Consider the following 21574-nt stretch of genomic DNA (forward strand, 5'->3'; position numbering starts at 1 on the left):
AGACGTAATGAAATAACTTTCTATGTAAATTCCAAAGGCAATCTCTTCTCAATATAGCACAGCTTGAAGGCGATGCAGGGATGCTGCGAGGTGCAGCGGTGGACATAACGGTTGTGAGAACTTCCCTTGGCACAGCAGCAAGCTTTTCATGGTGGATTTCTAAGCCCAGACACACAGCAGGAGTTCTTGCCATCAGCTTCCAGTTCAGTATAACACTTTTTCTGTGGTGCCTTTGGAAAGAAGTCAGCTTGTGGAAGTCAAATATGTGGATATAGGAAGAGAGAAAAAAAATCTTTTTCAAAAATCTCTGCAAGTTAAAGGTAAGCCTGACTGGAAATGGAAAATAGGGACATGCCCACCCTTTGAGGTATCTGTGCTTGAAACAGTGGGTCTGTGCTCTGGCTCAAACCCAGAGACAAGACTTCCCGATGTCTCCAATGGTCGAACAGAAATTACATCTTCAGTTCCATCCTAGGAGCGTATGGTCTTTGCGGTCGCTATCTGACGGCTCAGATACGCGGCTTGTTCCCTTTGGGCAGCCTCCTTTCTCCAGCCTGTGAGACACCTCGGACTATTGTCTTTCCTTGCACTTAACCTGATAGTGTCGAACCAAATGAGGCAAGTACCAATACCAAATGAGCTCATAGACTGCAGAAAAATATCTAAAGCCAAGGTACTGGTTATGCTGATCTGCACAGAAAATCTCTCCAGTGTCAAATATTTTTTAGTTCTTCACAAAAAATACTCTGAAAGTATACAGTACATGGTATTCAGTTCCTTGTAATCTGCTTAAGGTGTCTGGAGACTTAAAGTTTCTGTTAGTTTTCGTTACACAAGCAAGTGAAAAAGTTCTAACTATCCTTTGTGAGATCTTCACTTCTGAACATCCTTTTTTGGTTCCTTTTTCTGATGCATTTAATTGATTGTGGTATTTGTCTGCCTCCTTGTGATTTTCTTCATAATTGCAATTCTGGTGTGTTTGGTGGGTTTGGTTTTGTTTGGGTTTTTGGGGGTTTTTCAGTTGTTTCGCACAGGCCCTGCTAAGTGATTGCATTGCATTGTGAGGACTGTAGACATGCCGTTTTTTATTTATCTCTTAGAAATGCATAAGAGCGATGCCCTTGAGAGACTCATTGATGAACGGATGAGTGTTATCCCATACTTTGTCATCATTTTTTTTATTCATGTAAGTGATAGCTGATGCTATCATACCTTCCCAATGCTGACTTGTGTGACTCAGTAAGACATCACACTATCCTAAAAGTGATTTCATTTTGAGCATGGCTTTTTGCTACTCCAGGCAGCAACAGTTTCTGTTTTAAGTAGTATTAATTTGTAGCATGGGATGCACAGCTATGCAAAGTAGCTGTTTCACTACAAAAGAGATGCAAATAAAATGGTTGGAAACAGATCCAACTGTAAGAAATCCCAAATTGTAGGAATTCTGAATAAACGTTCTGGTATATGTCTGTTTGTTTAAAGGTTAGGACAGGGTGTTGATGGTTTTGCAAATCTTTGGTATGCAGCATAATAAAATAGGGTGGTTCTGGTTTATGACTTCTTTAACGTTGTGTTCTGGTTTTATGGTGCAGTGGTCTGCAGGACCTAACCAAGATCAGGCTACTCATGTTAGACATTGTAAAAACTCATACTAAAAGCTGATTCCGTTTAGCTTTTCAGATGATCAGACTAGACAAAGTGGAAGGGTAGTGAAAGTAAAAAGAGTGCGTTCATGGAACTAATTTCTTAAGGTCATGGAGAAGGTCAGTCATAAAGACTGGAATAATGGCCGATCGCACATCCAGTTCTTGATCCGTCCTGTCCTACTGACTTGCTTGGACCTGAGGTCTGTAGTACCTCAGAAAGTCAGCTTGGAAAAATGTTTAAAAGCACCAGTTGTTGGAGTTATGCTTGAATGTGGGGGGTTGTGATTTGTTTTGTTGGTTTTTTGGTGGTTTTTTTTTCCCAAAGTCTTATGACTTTGGACTTTACACGTTAAACTGAAATACTAACAGCCGACTTGAGGACGTTGCTATACCTTTCTCGATGCAAGTTAGTTTTAAACGTTGGGTAAATCAAAATACCTTAAACATAATTTTAAAATTTATGGGTCATGATTTTTACCACTAAGGGCTGGCAGCATCTTTATTTCAATAGGAGGCAAAAGATGGATATATTACTTTTCAACACAACATGGTTTCAACTGGAAGAAGACCCAGACATGTAAGCAGGGAAGGAATGAGGGGACCAGAATTATGGGGAGCAGTGTGAACAGCCTTTAGATGCTGGTGGTCTAAAACAGCCGCTAGTGAATCAGAGACTGTGAAATGGAGTTGGAACTCCCCTTGTTTGAGGTAAGGTAAGAGATTTCACCTTCTGGCTCCGAGCAATTTGTGTTCGTGAATGCTTTAGATCAGTACCTCTGTGTGATAGGAAAAATATAATTACAGATACTGAAAGCTTTATTTTGGCAAAAATATTTTCAGCTACTTTACTAAAATGTTTTTTCTACTCAGGGATTTTCCAATCTCTACAACGTGTTTGATTGTCATATGCTCTAGGTGGAATGAATGACTTCTGATAATGCAATTTCCCTTCTTTTTCCTCTACGTTTGTCAGAAACGGCCTTTGACTTGGTTGCGTTTATGTACATAGGGTGAGCTCCTGCTGTGAACACTGCTGCTGAAAGCATCCTTTTAGGTTTATTGTCTACAGAGGTCAGAGCCTGTCTTGTCCATGGAGGAAAATAGTGGTTTGGGGAAAATGGCCTGCAGTCACTTTTGTGATTATAGTTGTGACTGTAATTGTGATTACAACGATCACAGCTGCAGGGAAGTTATTGCTGGGTCTGCTATACTGGTGTCCCCGAGGATGTGGATGCACAATGAAGGAAGCACACTGAACGTTTTAACTCCAGTGTCTGCGTTAATGTTGCATATACTTGGAAGTAGCTGCTTGAAGCAATTTGGAACGTTAAAAAGAAAAAAAAAAAACCTCAGGCAGAGTCAGGGAAACACACAGGTTGCTGCTGTTGGATGCATGTGATAGATTACATCAGTCTCTGCTAGACTTAGAACATGTCTGTGTCACTTGTCACATGCACATCATTTCCATAGGCAGGCTGTTAGAAGATTTCTATAGCTGAAGGTGTGGGGGTTTTTATTTGGTTGTGGGAAATATTTTCTTTCATTTGACTGTTTTGAGGCTGTTATTCAGGAAATTGGGAGGGACGGAATAAGTCTTGAGAAATAGCTAGAAAACAGATGGCACGTCAGGGTTCAAAAGAACATTTTCATGTACTTCTGCAGGGCTGTAACACGAGTGTGTTCACATGCAACCCACGCACGTTTGCATGGTGAAATCCTAGTTTCGCTGAATTCAGTGGCAAAATCTAAATGGACGATCACTCTGTGCACGAATACACTCTGTAAATGACTGAATATCCTTAAAGGAATGTCAGTTAGGACAATCTTGATAGTCTGGGCAAACTTAATTCCTTTTGTACTTAGAGAGGTTTCTGTTTTAAATTTGTACATTGTTCATGAGCCGAACTCATATCTTTATTTCTCATCAGGTTTTTGTCTCTTTACCTCATTCTGAGTAGTATTTCGCTGCTCCAATATATGATTTCAGTGGTACTCCTTGAGAGGTAAAAACATACTGAACTTTAGAAAGTGAGACAGAAATGTCCCCTTAGCTATTTGTTTTTAAGAGAGACTTTCCAAGGCTCCAAATGCTGATTGAAACATTAACTGTCTAATATTAAGAAATTCAACTCTGTTTTTTACTTCTGTTTTTTTCAAAGGTAAGAGTAAAGGCTTTTTCTTCTTTTTGAGCAATCACTCCTAGATTTATTTTGGCTGCTTCATGCTTATGCTTTTGAAATATTTTTTTTTTTCTGAAGGACAGTCTTCCCCTGCCCCCATGATTCGATCTCAGTACATCTGGTTTTCCATGCCTCCGTCCAGAGACAGCATTTGCCAGTTTACGCTTTCTCTTTCGCTTAACCTCATAAACTCTGTCTGATTTCTTTTTCTGTATTTTAATCTGTTTGCCATATCATCTCTTCTGCTGAGCATTGCATAAAATGTTTCTTATGAGTCGGTGCTGTAGCTAGAAGTAACGAGGCCCCCGTTATATATCCCACATTTTCGGTTGGTAGGGAATAAGTCTTTGTGGCTGACCCACACATTGATGTCTGGAGGGAAAGCAACAAGAAAGCATCACCCTTGTTGCCCTCACAGCCACCGAGTGCAGGGTCTCACCCAGAGTACTTGGAAATGCTCAGTGCCATTACCTACCGATGCCATTCTAAACCCGACTCCTACATCTAATTAATTTTCCTTGATGCTATTCCTCCTTGTCCAAGAAATAAAAGCCTGCGCTTGTCAGAAATCCACTTGTCTTTTAATGAATAGACAAATGTGTTTACTTATGTCTGCCTCTGAGTAATTTCTCACACACAAAGTGCTCGCCTCCGCAGGATACTTTTTTCAAGCAGCAACCAAGGTCTAGTGTTAATTAGACACCAAATGTGTATTATTCCCAAACTGTATAAAATTGTGTCAGACAAAAACTGAAAGTAAGGTTTGAGGGAAAGTTTAATCAAGAGTAAGAATCCCAAATGTCCAAACTGTCATGCTGTTTATATCAGAACAGAACGAAAGATATATCTGGATTTCAGTTACTTGGGCAGGAATACTTGGATTAATTATTTCAATGACTCTGGTATATTCTGAAAACAGAAATAAAGACTTTTTTTTCATTAAGTGCAACATTTATGCTATAGAAAATACTTTAACTTGATGCTCCCCAGTGCTTTCCCTTTGTCACAATGTTCTGTGCAACTTTGCCTTTTCTTTAACCTCCAGAGGTCAATAGGCTGGTGACCTTAAGGTGTCTGTCATGCTGGGGTTTCCCCCTTTAAGCCAATTCCTGGCTTCAGGTACATGAAAGGTGGCTAAACTCCTGTGCATTAGTGTTTTATGCCATTATACCAAGCACATGTCACCTCATCTCGTGGCAAGAACAAGCAGAGAGAGGAGGTTAAGGTTTTGCAAGGTGAAAGGGGAAAAAATCCACTTTACTCGCTTGATTATTTCTTTTGCAGAAGGCGAGATGTTATTTCATGGGTTCTAAGTATCTTTAATGGTGGAATGACCGTGGAAATGCTGCTCAAGCTCGGACCTCCATGCTAATCAACTGATTGTTCCTCAGTGCCTCAGGCTTAATGAGGTTTTTCCATTCACTTCACTGTTCAAGTGGACCTTTCTTCTTTGCTACCCTATCCCTGTAAAATTCCCAGTTCCCCAGACACCACCTTCCACATGTGGCTTTGTACGTATCTCAGGCCCTGATGTCAGGTATCGCGTGCAATTCTCTCGATCGTTGCTCCATAATTTGGTCTCTTCCATCTCTTCAGATGACTGGGTGTCAGCTAGAAATCATCTCTGTGCTAGATGCCATAATTTATGGGACAGTGTTGTCAGTCACACTTCCAGTTTGTTCTTTGAGTCTTTAAATTGTCTTTAAATACTTCCAGTGACTGCTGTTAATTGCTCTGAGATCTTGCTCTCCATCCTGCAATATTCCCTGTCTCGCATCAGGTCAGGGTTTCAGTGTACTGCTTGAGCCTTGCTTACGGTTAGATGCCTGCTGAAAAGAAACTTTCTTTCCCCAGGCCTTTAAGTCCTACTGTCTCCAGTGTTTCACTGGGTGTTTTGGGTCACGCATTTGTTGCCTTCACGCTCATCCCCGCATCCTGGGACACCCTGTTTTCTACTCCACCATTCTGGCTCTACCCTGCTGGTACTGTACTGCTGATAAATCCACAAATGCTGATCTTCATTGCTACCAATATATGCTGCTAGATTAGATTTACAGGCGCATTGTTTTCAGTAATTGCTGTTGCCCCTTTTGGGAGGCTGGGTGCTGTGCTAGTATCATCTGCTGCTGAAATATCACATGGAAAAATCTGGCACATCATGCCTCGTACCAGTGCAAACATGCCATCTGGCTGTTCCCAGACTGCTTTGAGATCATGGTCCTAGTTATCCTCCGATATTTCCTTTGCAATGTATGAGGCTTTAGTCATCTAGCATGCTATTAATTGTTTTCTTAGACACCCTGTGTCTTCATGCTCAAATATATGTTTCCTGGCTTCTTTCAGACCTTCGTAAACTGCCCACTTGGAGCAGCTGTTTGTTACAAACGCGGGTGTAACTAAGAAGCCATCTTGACTTTTCCACATAGGTACCTCTGCTGAGGGAAAGCTCTAGGAACAATTAATCAACTTTTTCCCCTTGGTACTGGGTTTCTCACCTGATTACATGCTAGTTTGCTGAGCTGTGACTAAATCTGAATGAATTTTTGTTTTCATTTCACGTTGCTGTGATGCTTGGTGAGAAGGACTTGCCTCCTGACTAAACAATAACAGAGGAGCAGGACTTAGCTCGGTGTAAAGGTGGAAGACTTGAGATACTTGCTAGCACTGTCCCCAGATTTGTAAAGCGTTATACAAGCTCCACATGCCTTCCTGCTGGAGGGGGGAGGTGGAACTTCAGCAGGTGTCCAGGTAATATAGGTCAAACCAACAAGGTATCTTAATATACGAAGCCTTTGTTCTTGCGCTACAGCAGTCTGATTTCAGTGGAATCACTAGACACTTATTTCTGTGCCTCTCTTGTCTTAGCAGGATACAGATGTCTTTAGTTGCATTGTCAGCCCTGTGCTGAAAAAGTGACATCTTCAAATAGTATTTCATAAGCACTATAAAGAAAGAGTTTAGACTGATACGGTAGTTTAACAACTTGGATGAGTATTCGGAAAATAAATTGGAAAGTTGTGAGGTGCAAATCTCAAATGAGATCCAAAGATCCTCTAGCAGGAATGTGCAAATGGAATAAAGAAGGTTTGAAAAGAGAGAGAGTCCCAAGAGGCAAAGGCGTTCTCATTTTAGGTCAGCTTTACTTACCCTCCTTTTGCTTAAGTTTTTCACGGAAAGGAGCATTTTTGCAAGTGAAAGCGCTTGCCAAATGGACAGTTGATGAATGGACCGTAATGTCAGCCTAGAAAAAGGAGAAATTAATATGCATGCAAAATGACTGACTGATCAGTTCTGTAAGGATGAGTTGGGTGAAAGCAATTCACTTCATCTTCAGCATGAAGAGACCTCTCTGCAGTGTCATTTAGTGAAGCAACAAAGTTGATGTTGTTAGGCATCGTTTCATAGAATTATCTGTGTGGTGAAAAGGAGAATGAGAGGGCTGCTTTGTAAGGAGTGGATTTAATTAACAAAGGACATGGTGGATACGGTTTTAAAGCTGTTATCCTTGGGGCTTTTTCAGAAAAGAAAAAAATAAAATACTTACTTTAGCAAAAGGGTCAGGTTAAGATTTCAGAAAAACATGACCCAAAATACATTTTGATCAACTGGATAAATTCCCATTGACTTCACCTAGATGAGTCACTTAATGAAAATGTTGTGTAACTGGTCTCATTTGGTTTTATTAGATTTTGTTAAGTTTCCTCTGAGACCTTTTGGTGCGTATGTTAGTTAATCTGTTAGGAGACCAGGAGTTAACTTACGTACCTCACGGCGATCATTTTAATATTGATGTTGAAGTATTTTGAAGCTTGCAAGCATTATGCTGTAAGGATTGTTAGTGAGCCTCCTGGTTTTGTGGCAAAGTGATAACGCTTCATCATGTGCCGTAGACCTCACCCTTGGCCACTTAAAGATTGGCGTTTTCACGTGGCTGCAAAACCATCTTAAGTCAACTTCTGTTGTCACAGAAAAGCCTGTGAGCAAGGGAGGATACACAAATAACACGGTCAAATAACTTCTTACCTGTAATGGCCACGTTTACTACACAGTGTTGAAGAACAACAATAGGATACAACTCTGGCTTCCGAAACTTCCCCCGTCAGACTGGCAAAGGCATAAACTGGAAGCAGCATTTTGAGGAATAAGAGTTCAGACAAGAAGAGTTGAGGCTAGCCGAGTCTCTCTAATCTTTTCAGTAACATTGTCAAAAAGAAGTCATGATTTACAGCTGAGCAAGGGCTCGCAGCTTTGAGACCAGCCGTTTTACAAAACACATAATGACCTTTCAGGTCAGATTTGAATAAGCAAAGTAAAAGTAAGAAAATCTCCAGGTGCTGTCTACCCAAATTCACTACATTCTGTGCCAAGTTTTCAGTTTATTAATTACCAGTTTAATCCTTAAAAATCCCCTTAATCAGAGAGAGGCATCAATTTCATTGATATTAAACTTTTTTTCTTATTGGGGCTTGGTTTGGTTTGGCTTTTTTGTCAATGACAAATGGAAACACATAGCAAGCACTACTAATTTTGGAGAAGGGGTAGGAGATGAAAGTGTATCTGTTATTGAGTAGGCTTCCAAAATTTGGAGAGTGGGTCTTCACTTTATTTATATATTGAAACGTTTCCATTTCTACTGTATTGCAAAATCTGTTAATAGATTTAAGTGTGAAACAATAGGTAATACCTATTTAATACTATACTACAATAACATTATATAATAATAATATAATAGATAATATTATCCTGTGTAATAATAATACTACAAGCTGCTATCACTTTACAAATCCTGAAGAATTTCTACCTCAATTTTGAGGTTCAACTATGTAATAGAAAACTGAAAAAAGTCTGGGGAAGGAAGACAAGTCAACGAAAACACAATTTTAATTCAAACATTTTTCCCTTCATAGAATAGTGACCGTTTAAGGTGTCTGTTGATCTCCCACTAAACCTTATGAGTGTCTCGTTATGTCTTAATTTATCTGAAGATAGGTGGCTTGTTTTGTTGTTGTTTTTTTTTTTTTAGGATCAAGTCTTTTTTGAAGATACAACAGGATCTGTGATAGAGGACATTATTAATTAATACTACTATCTCATTCTTACTGCTGAAAGAAACCTCCTCACCATTAATGTATCTGAAGCAGTTAGGAACTGAACATGGAAAATGGTACCAAAATATGTCATTGTATCCTAAATGCTTCTTTGTTGTGTGATGCTGCCTTTGGGCAGCAGGCACAGGTCCGGGATCTTGCCATAGTAAAAGGCAGCCTTTGCCTTAAAGATGTCACTGTATATAATATACTACACACCTAACATTCCTTCTTTTATCTTTAGTAGTCTCGTAATGACAGTTCCTGCCTAGGAGGATGTGTGAACATTAGTACTCGGTTCAGTTTTGCAGAAAGCCTCACTTAGTGGTTTTTAACTTCAAAAGACATAAGGATGAGCTTAAAAACACTTTAAAAACCTGTCTTAACTGTGGCTGACCTCCTAAATGAAAGTCCTGTCTGCAGAGATAAATCTGTAGTCCTCTAATGAATTTTGTTTGACTGAGTGACAAGAAAAGCAGATATTTATACCTGCCAGTTTTTGTTTCATACTTCTCATGCTTAAATTACCTTTTCGGTTTTTACGTGTGCAGATGGTCATTTAGGTATTCTTTTATTATTATTTGCATACACAAAGCCTGCTTGTTCTTTTGGTCTGAGGCAAACTGGAAAAAAAAGACTCAATGAATTGTAGGCGGCTTCTGATCGATATGTAGTGTAAGGTCTGGTCTATATATGCTTTAAAAGGTCTATAGTTGCAAACCTCTATTGCTGCCTCACCTGAAAAATCTGTCAGGCTTCAGTGTATGAGCATTTTTTGTATCACCTACTTAAGTCAATACTTCTTTCAGTTCCCCCCACCCCATGTGTCAGTCAATAGACACAGAGAATGTAAGCGTGGTGGCGTTGCTGGAGTGGCTGGGAACTTTATTAGGTTCTGCATGAAAGCTGAGCTCCTTGTTCAGTGAGAAATACCACTTGACGCAAAGCATTAAAGGTTATTCTGCCCCAAAATGGAGTTCTAGGGATTCTGATGGATGCCTCCATTCTGGTTTATTTTCCACCACATATATTTGAGACAAAACCAGGAAAGTTTGCATGTGATTTCTTTGGGGAATATAGACTTGAACCCGTGAAGCTTACGAATCGTTTATAAAGTATCATGCCATCCCATTCTTTTTTTATACAACATAGTGTAAGAGATTTTTTTGATAAACTGAGTGGGTACCTGTTAATGCCTTTGATACAGCTTGAGATAATGTTAAAATGCTTTATAATTAAGAAAGTGTGTTAGTTATAAACCCCAACTCTAGCACAGCTAGGAATATTGTGACAAGCACTTAGCGTATGCTCTTGACATCTTTTTTTTTTCAAGCTGAGCATCTTTATCATGCTTTTTCCAGCTAATTGAGATTCATTTAGTGTGATTTACTGCATATAAATCCCTGAAAATGAGAGGGCGATGTTAATCCAGCGAGCTGTCAGTTTTCCATGTCATTATCATGGTGTCTGCAGAGAGGGGAAGTGCAGGCTCCTTTATTGGGGTTGGAGAATGACAACAGAGGAACTCGGAGGAGGTCCCTAAACAAATCCATATGTAATGACTGGAGCGATACCAGTTGTATCATTTGGAACTTTTAAAACTAGTAGACATAATCCAAAACAGTTTTGTATAATCCTGTATCAAGAGAGGGGCGAGGCAAAATGCGACTTAACAAGGGATGACAAGGAAAAATGAGGAGTGCATTTTTCCTCTTTTTACAGTTGGGGAAAGATTTTATTAGTTTTGAGGGGTTTTCCTTAATTGGATCATAGGATAACTCAGGTTGGAAGGGACTAATATCTTGGTGCCTGTCAAAATACACATTAATATACTCTAAGTAGATTAATTCAGTGTGGATGAATAACTAATCTCTAGGATTGGGTACATAATTTGCTCTTTTTCAGATTTGCAGAGTTGAGGTTTAATTAGAATTCCTTAGATGTGCACTTATGCACATGAGTTCTTAAAAGTCTAAAATAAGCTTTATGTTTTACTTTGCTCTAAGAAGACCTCACACACAAATCCAATGACAAAAGGAGAATGAAAGCCAAGAAAAAAGAAGAGTTGGAGGGAAGCTTTCTAGCTTTCCAGCTGGAAGTTGGTTTTATTCCACATCCTCTTGGGAATTGCTCCTACAATCCCTTGTGTCCGTAAGGGTGAACCCTGTGTACGTAGCAGCAGCAATGCCTTTTATAAAATATGTGCTACAGTGGCTGTAAACTTTTTAAAATAGGAATGTATCTAAATCTAACCTGACTGGCGTTTTATCTGATAGTGGTGCAGGATTTGGCTATAAATTTTACCTTAAGTCTAGGGATGAAGTTGCGTAATCTCTGCTCACAAGGTGTTTTTAACATCTGTAATCGTGGCTTGTAGCAATGAATCAGGAGACTATTGCATGTTCTTGATGGTGTTTTCAGGTCACTGAATTCTCAGGGAAGTAGAAAAATTCCACTGCAGCACCAGTTACCCACAAGTTTCTGAAAATTCACTTCCCAAGTTGAATGTATTTAGACTTGGTGTAAATACTGCCTGCTACTGCATTTACTGCATGGGCATGGACTGGGAAATAAGTAAACTGTCATCATAATATGATAACATTAGTGGTTCCAGAGGCATGAGATGGCTAAACATCACGAGGAAGTGCTGCTTATCCGTGATGCACAGGGCAGCACTGCAGCTCCTTTTCTTTTGGCCGAGGCCCTTGGTGACATCAGGTCTCCTCAGACCCTCCGTGGAATGAGCAGGGGTCCCAACTCCAGCCTGCTGCAGGCTTGCCCCGGCAGAGCCCTGCCGCTCTCAATACATACTGCACATCTGTGAGGTTTCCCTCAATGTCTTTTTTAATTAAACCCATCTGCAGACTCATTGTCAGACCTTTATCAGACCAGTCGTCACGGCCCGCTGTGTCGTGTTCTCAGCGTCCTCTTCTTGGCCAGCGCCCTGTCATCACCGGTTTGAATGGGCTATTAACATCACCTGTTAACACGAACTTTTGTGTGTTTTGGTGATTGCTGGGGATGTTGAACTAATATCCCCCGAGCTTCTGTGAAGGCATGCGGCTAGACAGGCTTCTCTGCACATTGCCAGTCTTTGATGGAGTCTTTCCCAGGGCCTCACCAGGCTAGACCTGTCTCCACATTAAACAATAGATGTGAGAATTTCCAGTGGCCACGTGCAAGAGGACCTCGGAATTGCTGAAGATTTTGAGGACTGATTTTGCTAGCTTTAGAGCTTGACCATGAAAAGTTGTTGTCATGAAAAGGAATAAAATGTTGATGCTTGGTGACACGAGCCTTGTTCTCTGAAGCAATAGTGCCTCAAGTCCCCAGATAATATTTTTCCTCTTTGATATAGATGTGCATACCAGATTCCAAGAACTCTTCACCTTCTGTCAGCCACAAAGACAGCCACAGGCTGCAAGTTCTCTCCTAAGCTCTTCAGGTCCCAGCTAGGAAGATGCTGGGAGAGACCATAGTCTCTTGTATGGAAGAGATGTCCTACTCCATGAAAACATCCATGTCCCTGTGGAATAATTTGTCATTACTTGACAATACCATGTACTAGGTACAGGCCCAGGGACATACGGACAGCCCAGATAGGGATCTCATTCCTGGTTTGAGTTTTATGTCCTGCTGTCACATTTTATTAACTAAGAATGGTTCATGAATAATGCTGAGGTTTGAGAAAGCCTTTTTTTTTTTTTTTTTTTTTTTTGGATAGACAGGAGGGTAGGTCATCAACATAAATGGTACAGACAAGCTGGAGCAAAATGTTTACTAAATAGCATCACCCAGGTTTGAAGCAAAATCATAAAGTAGAGCTGCAATGTCAGAGCATGGCGTGTGGGAGCCTGTATGCACCTCGGGTCTCGAAGCTGGCAGAGGTGGTGGCAAGACCTTCCAGCTTGCTGTGGGGAGCGGGCTGATGCAGTAACCTGGGCAAGTCTTAACACCACTGGGATTCCTTTAGTGTTGGCCTCTGATGTGTCTGGGGTCATTGTGAAAATCTGTTCATCTAGAGGATGAATTCTAGATGAATGTAGAGAATGAAATCTAGATGAAGTGGGCTCTGAGAAACCCATTTCATGATGCAGTTCTCAACACCCTTCAAAGAAGGTCCTCTAAATGCTAAGATATGAGAAACAAGGGTTATATCTACTGATGACGATGAGCCTACGTGGCCCATATTCAGTCAAAAGTAATTGAAATGTGTTCCGTTCCCTTTCTCTTTTAAAATTTCACTTCTGTAGTGCAAAATTTGCTTTGTACTGCCACTGGTGTGATGCACAGTGTTATTTTTTTAAACACCTTTGGATTTCATAGTCAATATTCTCTTAGCATGTTGCTTACGTTGTTTCTGAAGTTGGTTTAAAATCACACCGATGCGCTCCAGGCCGTGATGTGCTTTAGGTTGCTGCCTTTGGCTCCCGGAGCCCAGCCCAAGGGCCTTTCGAGACGGTGGGACTCCTGCTGTTGGCTTTTGCAGGGCTTGGATCAGATCCGTGGTGTGTAATTCTTCCTCCCGCATCCCCTACCCCTGCCTGAAATGTTCTTTAGGAAAGTTATAATTTGAAGAATAACAATATTGGGCTAGATTTTTATTTCCTATAAAACAGAAGAGATTTTTTTTCAAGTCAGTAAAACTATGCTCATTTACATGAGCTTAAGATATTTACATACAGCCTCACATCTCTTTAATAAGCCATAAAGCGCTCTCAACTTCTGTAAAAACCAGAACCGTTTAGACTAAGGTTCTTTTTTGATGCCCAAAGTCCTAGGCAATGACAGCTTAGTTCACTGAACTTTGACTATTTTTCATGTTATCTCTTCATACAGCCTCAGCGCATACCCAAACAATCCAGAATTTCTCCCTCTGCAATGCTATTGTCTGGTCATCTGTTTTCTCATATGGTTGTTTCACCACAGACTCAATTTAAACACAGATTCTAGAAGGAACAGCTTTAGTGACAGCCCTGCCTCAGCCACAACTGAAATAATGAAGAGTTACAGCAATCGTAAACATATGTTTGATTTTGTTTTACAGAAAGGGTTTTCTCGGTTTCAACTGGCTGGATAGCAGTGTGAAAGTACATGTATGTCAGGAATTTATTTACATCGATAACTGACTAATAAACTTTATTATTGTAGAATCCAACTGTTTTGTTGTCAGCAATCTCGTGCAATGCAAAAGCTGAATTGGGTGGATCATAAAAGCTCAAAAGTTTCATCTTCAGCCGAAGGATGTCAGGGGGAAAACTGTCTTTTCAGTTATATCAGTTACAAAGTACAGCAAGTTTTTTCCCTTTTTTTTTTTTTCTTTTCTTTTGTTTTCTTGTCTTGGTGAGAAATCTTTTATACTTGAGTGAACCTGAAGCAATCCAGAATTCAGGATTAGTGCTGGTGTTCCTAACATCAAAATATGGCCGAAGAAGTAAAATGGTGCTTTTGTGGCACAGCACAGCATGAACAGACTATATTTAGGATGTAGGAAAACTCGGTCTCTACAGAAAAGCATTCAGTGATTTTTATAATAGTATTGTAATACTAAGAGAAAGAAAAAAAGAGGGGAAAGACAGAAGATGTACCTTTAACCTGAGCATCAGGAAATAACATACCAGCAGTAGGTTTTATTTGTCTGCACAGTAGTCCCTAAGGGAAACTGAGCCAAGTATACTTTCTGCTAACTTTCCATTCCTAACTCTTAATCAAAAGTCCAGATACTAACTGCTCTTGGAACATGAACCCCTCTGTGACAATATGTGGAAGCAGAAATTCAGCAACAGTTAAGTCCTTCCCACAGCAGCATCCCCTGTTGTAGTGGACCGGTTGGGCTTAAAATGTTTTCATGTGAAGTTTTTGGGGCATTGCTCAAATGCTTTTTTAGGCATTCAAAGGGGAGAAAGTTGCTAAATACCATTCTCGGTTGTCTCAAAGCTGTGTCACCGTTTGAACTGCAGTTTTAAAACTCGACGTACCAACCATTTGCTGCTTGCGTGATGTATTGCCCAGACTAAAGACATGATTCAAATCTCATCCCGCTGAAGGCTGATCATACCCTTGTCGGTTCAAAGTGAAGTCTTTGACTAAATACCTAAATACAAAGCTTGAGACAAAAAGCGTGATTGGTGAAGATGGGACTATGATTCTGCTTTCACACCCACGTAAATCTAGAGAAAAACCTCGCTCGTGTATAGCTAGGGCAGAGGCTAACGCTCCTACAACCCGTAGCAACAACACAATCTTAGTAGCTGGGAGGGGTTAATTAAAACAGAGTACCTGAGTGGCGTAAATCAGAAGCTGCTTGGGCGATGTGTTTCACATAAAACCCCAAATGCAGGGATAATAATTTACTTGCATTAAAATGTTCTAAATGAAAACTTTCAAACGATTTCATGTGCAGTTGCTTATTGAAATAAAGAGTTTGATTCCATGTAAACTTACCCTGATTTTCAAACTTTAGAAAGCTGAACAGCTTTCCGTGCTTTCTTCACCCCAGCTGTCTGTCTCCTCGTGTAACTAACAAGTCAATCAACATTATTTTTAGGCTGAGATGCAGTGTTTGTTGGTTGGGTGGTTTTTATTTAAGAGCTACATTTTTGCCTTTTATTATCTGTGATTTTGTTTGAGATTTTTTCTCCTTGTCTAGGCTATGTGCACTAATCTAAATTGTGCTATGTTACAAAAGGCTTATGTGCCACATAACTCTCAACTGCAGATACTGTTAGCCCTCGAGGGAGTTTTGGACACGTAGAAGACCCCATATGCACATCGCAGCCATAAATCCAAATGTTATTACCCAGACTATGTTAAACATCTTCTAGCATGCCTTTTACAGGGCCAATTTTTAATTTCTGGCACTACAGCTAAATGATGTTTAGCATTTCCTGAGCCATACTAATCAAAGCGCTTTTCAATGTGTGATTTACAATGTGGCTTCTATAGAATGTGCTGCTTTATGATACCTCGCTGGTATTTATTTGACTGTTCTGCATGGGAAACCAGAGGAAAACAGTGGAATTGCCAGCTGAGCTCACAGGCTCAGACATGGGCGAAGCTACGTTTGTTCTCGGGGAAAAAGTTTATTTGAGTTTAGGCAAAAAATGAGCATGGATCTGGATGACGTACATCAGAGATAGGTACCTCATTTGGCACTTGGATACTCCTCGCAACCTGAGATTCCTTTGGAGGTCAAGCCCCGGTGGCTCTGGAATGAAGGCAGCAAGCGCTGAGCCGGCCCGCTAGTAAGAGCCTGGGCACTTGACTTGTATTTTTTTCCCCAAGTCAGCATAAATTCAGGTATCTCCAAACAGTTCCAGATACGTTATTTCTGATGTCCCTCATTAGACTAATGTAATGACAACATTAGACTAGTTTAGTTAGAAGGTATGTCAGCAATGCTAAATTGTTTCTTAAGTGACGATTTTTTTAATATATATTTTAGGAGATAGAGGAGATTGTTTTGGTTGTTCGCCCTTCGCTACATATAGATCACTATCCTATAAAGAAAAGACAGCTTCAAGATGTATAAAATGGTGGCTTTACTAACATATTTTAAAAAAATTCATCTGAAAACCATTCATGTTCCCTAACGTTTATAGTAAGCATATGAAGAACAGGATCGCTTGGTGCCACAGGACTAGAAAACCACGTAGCGTTGTTTAAATAAAATACGAAACTCTTCAGTTTTAACTACTATCTCATTTTCTTACAGTTGGTTTAATTTATTTATTAAAATAAAAACCATTCTACTATTTCTTTTCCTTTCCTTTTATTGTAAAGCAGACTAACATATGTCTGTGACTTTTAAAGTAAGCACAGTTTTTCCTAGTAGAAAAAAAGTGATTTCCAGTCAATAGTTCCCTCTCAAGAGTTTTTTGGTGTTTTGTTTTTTTTTTCTCCTTTATGTGTAATTTCAGATGCTGCACAACAAACACGTGATGGTTCGTGTTGGAGGAGGATGGGAGACATTTGCAGGTTACTTACTGAAGCATGACCCGTGCCGAATGTTGCAGATCTCCCGAGTGGATGGGAAAACCTCTCCAATCCAGAGCAAGAGTCCAACCCTCAGGGACATGAATCCAGACAATTATCTGGTTGTTTCTGCCCATTACAAAACCAAGAAGGAGATTAAGTGAAATAAGCTTCTCATGTGATTGGGACTCTATGTACTTAGGTCCAAATTACTTTCTCCAGTGTAGTAAATTTAGTTTATGCTTTAAAAGGACTTTGGAAAATTTAAGACAGACTGGAAATGGCAACCCATTTTGAAGATCTTTGAATTGTAGAACTATTTATTTCTAGTACTGTATCTTTTATAGCAAATTACCCTTGCTAGGCTAATTACTACAATCAGATAAGAAATAGACATATATTTTTAGCCAAATTATTACTCTTTAATATGTGAATGTATACTTAGAGTTACATAAAGGAGTGGTTCCTGTTAATGGAATAAAATACACAATACGTTATATTTGTATGAAAATCGTATTTCATTGAATCCTTGACTGTTAGACTAGTTGAAAAATATATATGCAGGTGGGAAATGAGTATTTGTGGAAATTATTTGGTATTGCCTCTGAAAATGAAATAAAAATTGACTATTTTTATGGGTTGCAAGATTTTCTTAACCAGTAGAACATAAAGACTTACTGCATGCCAAACGACTTCCCAAAGCAGTTACTTTTAAAACAAAATTTAAAAAGCCCAAGAACAACCACCACTCCCACCAACCCCCACCTTCTTTTCTTTCAAGCTAAAGACAATGCTAAGCGTTAGATCTGTGTGCAGACCCTTCCTGTTTTTTCCCGAGGTGCCTGATACAGAAGCACGGGGAAGCTGAGCGGTTGCCCCTTCCTCCTCCAGACCGCAGAGGTGGTCAGTGGGACTGGTGGGGTGCTGGGCTGCAGCCTGCCAAGGGAAGCCATAAAAAAAGATGCACAGCCCTTGGACCCAAGGAGGAGCTTCAGGAGATGCTAGTCCCTCCTAAGTCACAAATCACTATACTGTTCTCGAATCTGAGCTTTTCCTTCCCCCTATTTTTAATTTTGTTGGTCATGCCAAATGTGAGATATTCATTACGCTGTCAGTAGAGTGATTCACATTCTTGTAAATCCTTCATGCACCTCAAAAATAGCTAAAAGCATATGGGGGCTTAGTTCATTCTTTTGGCTACTTTTCTATGTTTATATTTGGTAATTTATGTGCCTTGTAACATCCTAGAAAAATCATTTTATAGGATTATTTCACTGACTGTATAAATTTGAGCAGAACTCAGTTGTTTCATTACAAATGAAATAAATTTTTTTAAAGTACTCATACATTTTGCAAGTCTTATTTGTAATCTGTGTTCTTTGTAGTATCACTTTGCTGCTACTGCCCGGATGCCTGCAACACCCAGCGCTGCTTGCTAACCTCATCATGAGCTGCACAGTGAACGGGGCAAGCACTTGCTTACTACGGATAGCACGGAAATACCCAGATTTTATTGAAAATTAATTTTACTTTGCAGGGAAAGAAAAAAATCAAAAGCATTCTTAAAGTTCCAACTGGTATTTTTCTGTATATTTTGATGTTTCCTTTTAAAACATAGAGTTATGATCTGCTGCTGTGGTCTTGCAGATTAACAGCAAAATATCTGCTGGCTAGAGAGGATCGAGACCTGCTTTTATGTTCCGTGCCTTATCAGAACCAGCACGTTGTCTGTCCCTTTGGTGGAACCGTTCTACCCCACCGCCTGAAAACATCTGCCACATATGAGCATTTCACAGTTGCTTGGTGCACCATGCGAAGTAACACAGCAAGTACCTAATTCCAAACATGTTTTTAGAAAGAAAAATTGCAGCCTTTGTGTTCTTATTTTGGGGTACTTTCTGGGAGGATGAAATGTATACTCAACCAGTAAATCTTTTGAAAAGCCATAGGAAGACCCAGTTCTCATACAAGGCTCTTGTGGGAGTGGAGAACAGGTCATAAGCAACATTATTAAAAGCAAAAATGCAGCACAGCTGAAAAAAATCATGATTTTAAAACATGCACTGAGAGATCTGTTTTTGAATGAACAGAGAAAGAAAAAAACCCCCAAACTTGTGAAAGTGTCAGATGTTTATTTTGAAATAATGGTTACTTTTTAAAACATCAAGAGATGTATTTCCGTCACCCAAAATTAAGTTGGCATTATTATTATATTCTTTCTTTAAAATATCTGAAGGTGTTTACATGTTAATAAATCAAATAGCTATTTTTAAAAGTATTCTTAGGTTTATTTTAAGATTAAGCTTCAACAAATAATCTTGGTAAATCCAAACCAAAATTTTAAATTAAACATGAACTGCTTTATGTGCTTGGACTGTAGCTATCAAAATAACCTTTTTTGATTCAGGCTAATCAAGCTTCTTAAAAAAAAAAAATCATCGCATTAACGCACTTCCTAACTTAACATTTCAATTTAGTTAATTCCAGAAAGGAAGGCCTATAAAGGACTTTTTAATGTATTGCCACTGCCACCTAATCTGTGTGAAAAGCTTGCAGGTGGGGTTCCTGCATGTGATGCACCTGGTGTGGGCGTGGGTAGCAGAGGAGGAAATTAGAGCAGGAGCATCAATAAAGCAAACAAATGATGTAGTAAGCTAGTTTCTTTTGGAGGAAGGGCTTGGGAGTACGTTATTTGCAAGGTTAGCGTGGTCAATGGTGGTTTTTGAGTGTATTAGGTCCTATAGCAACGTAGGAGTTGGGGAATTTGTTAAGAGCCTGAGGCTCAATTTACAAAGCTAAAGACAAGCAGCAAAATCTTGCTTGAAGACGTGTGGTTCTTGCTGCAGTGCTGGGGCAGAACAAACTTTGTGTAGAAAGTATCTGGGGAGGAAAAACCACCCTGTTGTTTGCCCAGGTATTGCGTATGATGCTCGAAGTTTCTATGCCAAAAGCTATGGGATTAACGTATCTAGTGTAGGTTTCTAGAAGGCTGAACTGAATTGTAGGGTACCACCTGGGAGTAGCTGCGGCAAATCCCTTGTCCTGGCGGTAGGGAGGCTCTGCTGAGGCTGTGGAATACTTGTGTGTTGGGCAGGCAGGAGATGAGGTGTTGCGATATTGGGCTGGTCGTGGATGGTGATGGTAAGGAAGAGTGCTGTGCAGTGATTTTAGCTTGGTCTGTCGCTGTGTGCCTCAGCTGAATGTGGGTGGTGAGGAGGCTGGAAGTCACAGAAAGTTGGACAGTCGTGAGCTGCAATGAAGCTGCTTCTCAAAGTCCTGGCTGGGTCATAGACCAGACCCCACGGGGTTTCCTGCTGACTGGGAATAAGTAACTGTGCTCAACTCAAGATGGCTAAATTATGTCAGATTACTTGTAAAACTTATTATTATTGTGTAATGTCAAAGGAATATCATCATGCTGGAAGTAATTCAGAATTAGTTTGGAAATGTAACATCTGTTACCGCTTGCTACAGGAGGTACCTTCTGTCACCTTGCTGTTTCACCTGGAATTTTTCTTCCAAGCAGGCTTATTTACGTAAGTGAGTGAGGATAGGGTTTTTTCTCATCTGTTACAGTGATAATTGTTCCTTCCTTTGCACTACCACCTTTTTTTCCAACTGCAGTTTAGAGTTGATAACTTAACATCTATGGAAGCTAGTTCAAGGCTGTTGGCAGGGGCGAGTGAAATGGGGAGGTGTCAATATATGTGTGTGGGAAGGCACAGCAAGTCTCTGATACCTTAAGAGACAACACTGAATGTATTATATGTGTTCATTTTAGATCAGGGAGAGGAGCTGTTTGCCACAGCCCAGTGTTAAGAAGCATCTGCTGGATATGTTGACAAGGGTCTGGTCCTGTTGGGGCTTGTGTCTTGTGGGCTGCTGAGAGGCACTACCTGAGAGGGGAGGAGGGAAGAGCGCTTTTTCTTTGCATCTCCTACTGGGTTTTTTTTAGCCTGTGGTATGTTAGGAATCTAGAGTAAGGTGAAACAGACACGTGGAATCACGCGAACGTTTATGAGGCTGGAGAGGTTTTTCCATCCCAGGCCAACTGCCGGCACCGTTTGTGCCTGATGAGCTGCGTCCCAGCGATTTGGTCTGTCGCTGTGCCAAATCCACATGCTGAAGGCATCTGTTTTCCTAAGGGCCCGCAGTGGTGCTATCCATCCCTGTGGAGATGCGGCTTCTGCGTCCTCCCAAGCCTCTGGACGTTCTGCCCCAAACACTCCCTCCCTGGCGTAACCCACATACTTTAGCAACAGGCGATAGCAGATGGTTTCGTTTTCGGTTGCCTCGAGGAAGATTATGCTATCGCGGTCACCGAGTCAGCCCTTTCATTGCAGCTCGTAAGCCCTGATCCCAACTGCCAGTTTTTCAAGTGAGCTATAAGAAAACTTTCAGAAGGTGGAGAAAAAAAGGTGTACTCGTAGGGCTGTGAATGGATGTGTTTTAACAGGCTCTAAGGGGAAGTAAACATCTAGGATTAGGGGAAGTAAGGACAGAATTCCTATTATGTTTCGTATTTATGTAGTGCAGCACTAAGTGGTAAGAAAGAGAGAGGTGTCTCCTTCTACAAGGATAGAGCAGCTCTCACCTATGGAGCTCTGAGCCGTGTCATTTAACGGGACACTTCAGGTAGCTATCAGTTGTATGCTACCCAACTGCACTATCATCTGCTTGCTTTCTC

The 21574-nt window shown here is 40.3% G+C and overlaps 1 protein-coding gene across 5 annotated transcripts in view; it reads left to right on the plus strand.

Moving 5' to 3' along the window:
- GAS2 (growth arrest specific 2) overlaps nt 1-18231 on the plus strand; it is a 98265-nt gene extending 80034 nt beyond the window's left edge. For all 5 annotated transcript variants that reach the window (XM_056354548.1, XM_056354545.1, XM_056354546.1 and 2 more), the window contains exon 8: nt 16833-18231. In XM_056354548.1, coding sequence (XP_056210523.1) covers nt 16833-17051 — 219 coding nt within the window. In that variant the 3' untranslated portion in view covers nt 17052-18231. The remainder of the gene's footprint in view (nt 1-16832) is intronic.
- Nucleotides 18232-21574: the final 3343 nt, after the last annotated feature.

The sequence above is a fragment of the Falco biarmicus genome, chromosome 10 (genome assembly GCF_023638135.1).
Source record: "Falco biarmicus isolate bFalBia1 chromosome 10, bFalBia1.pri, whole genome shotgun sequence".
In the NCBI taxonomy this organism is placed as follows: Eukaryota; Metazoa; Chordata; class Aves; order Falconiformes; family Falconidae; genus Falco; species Falco biarmicus.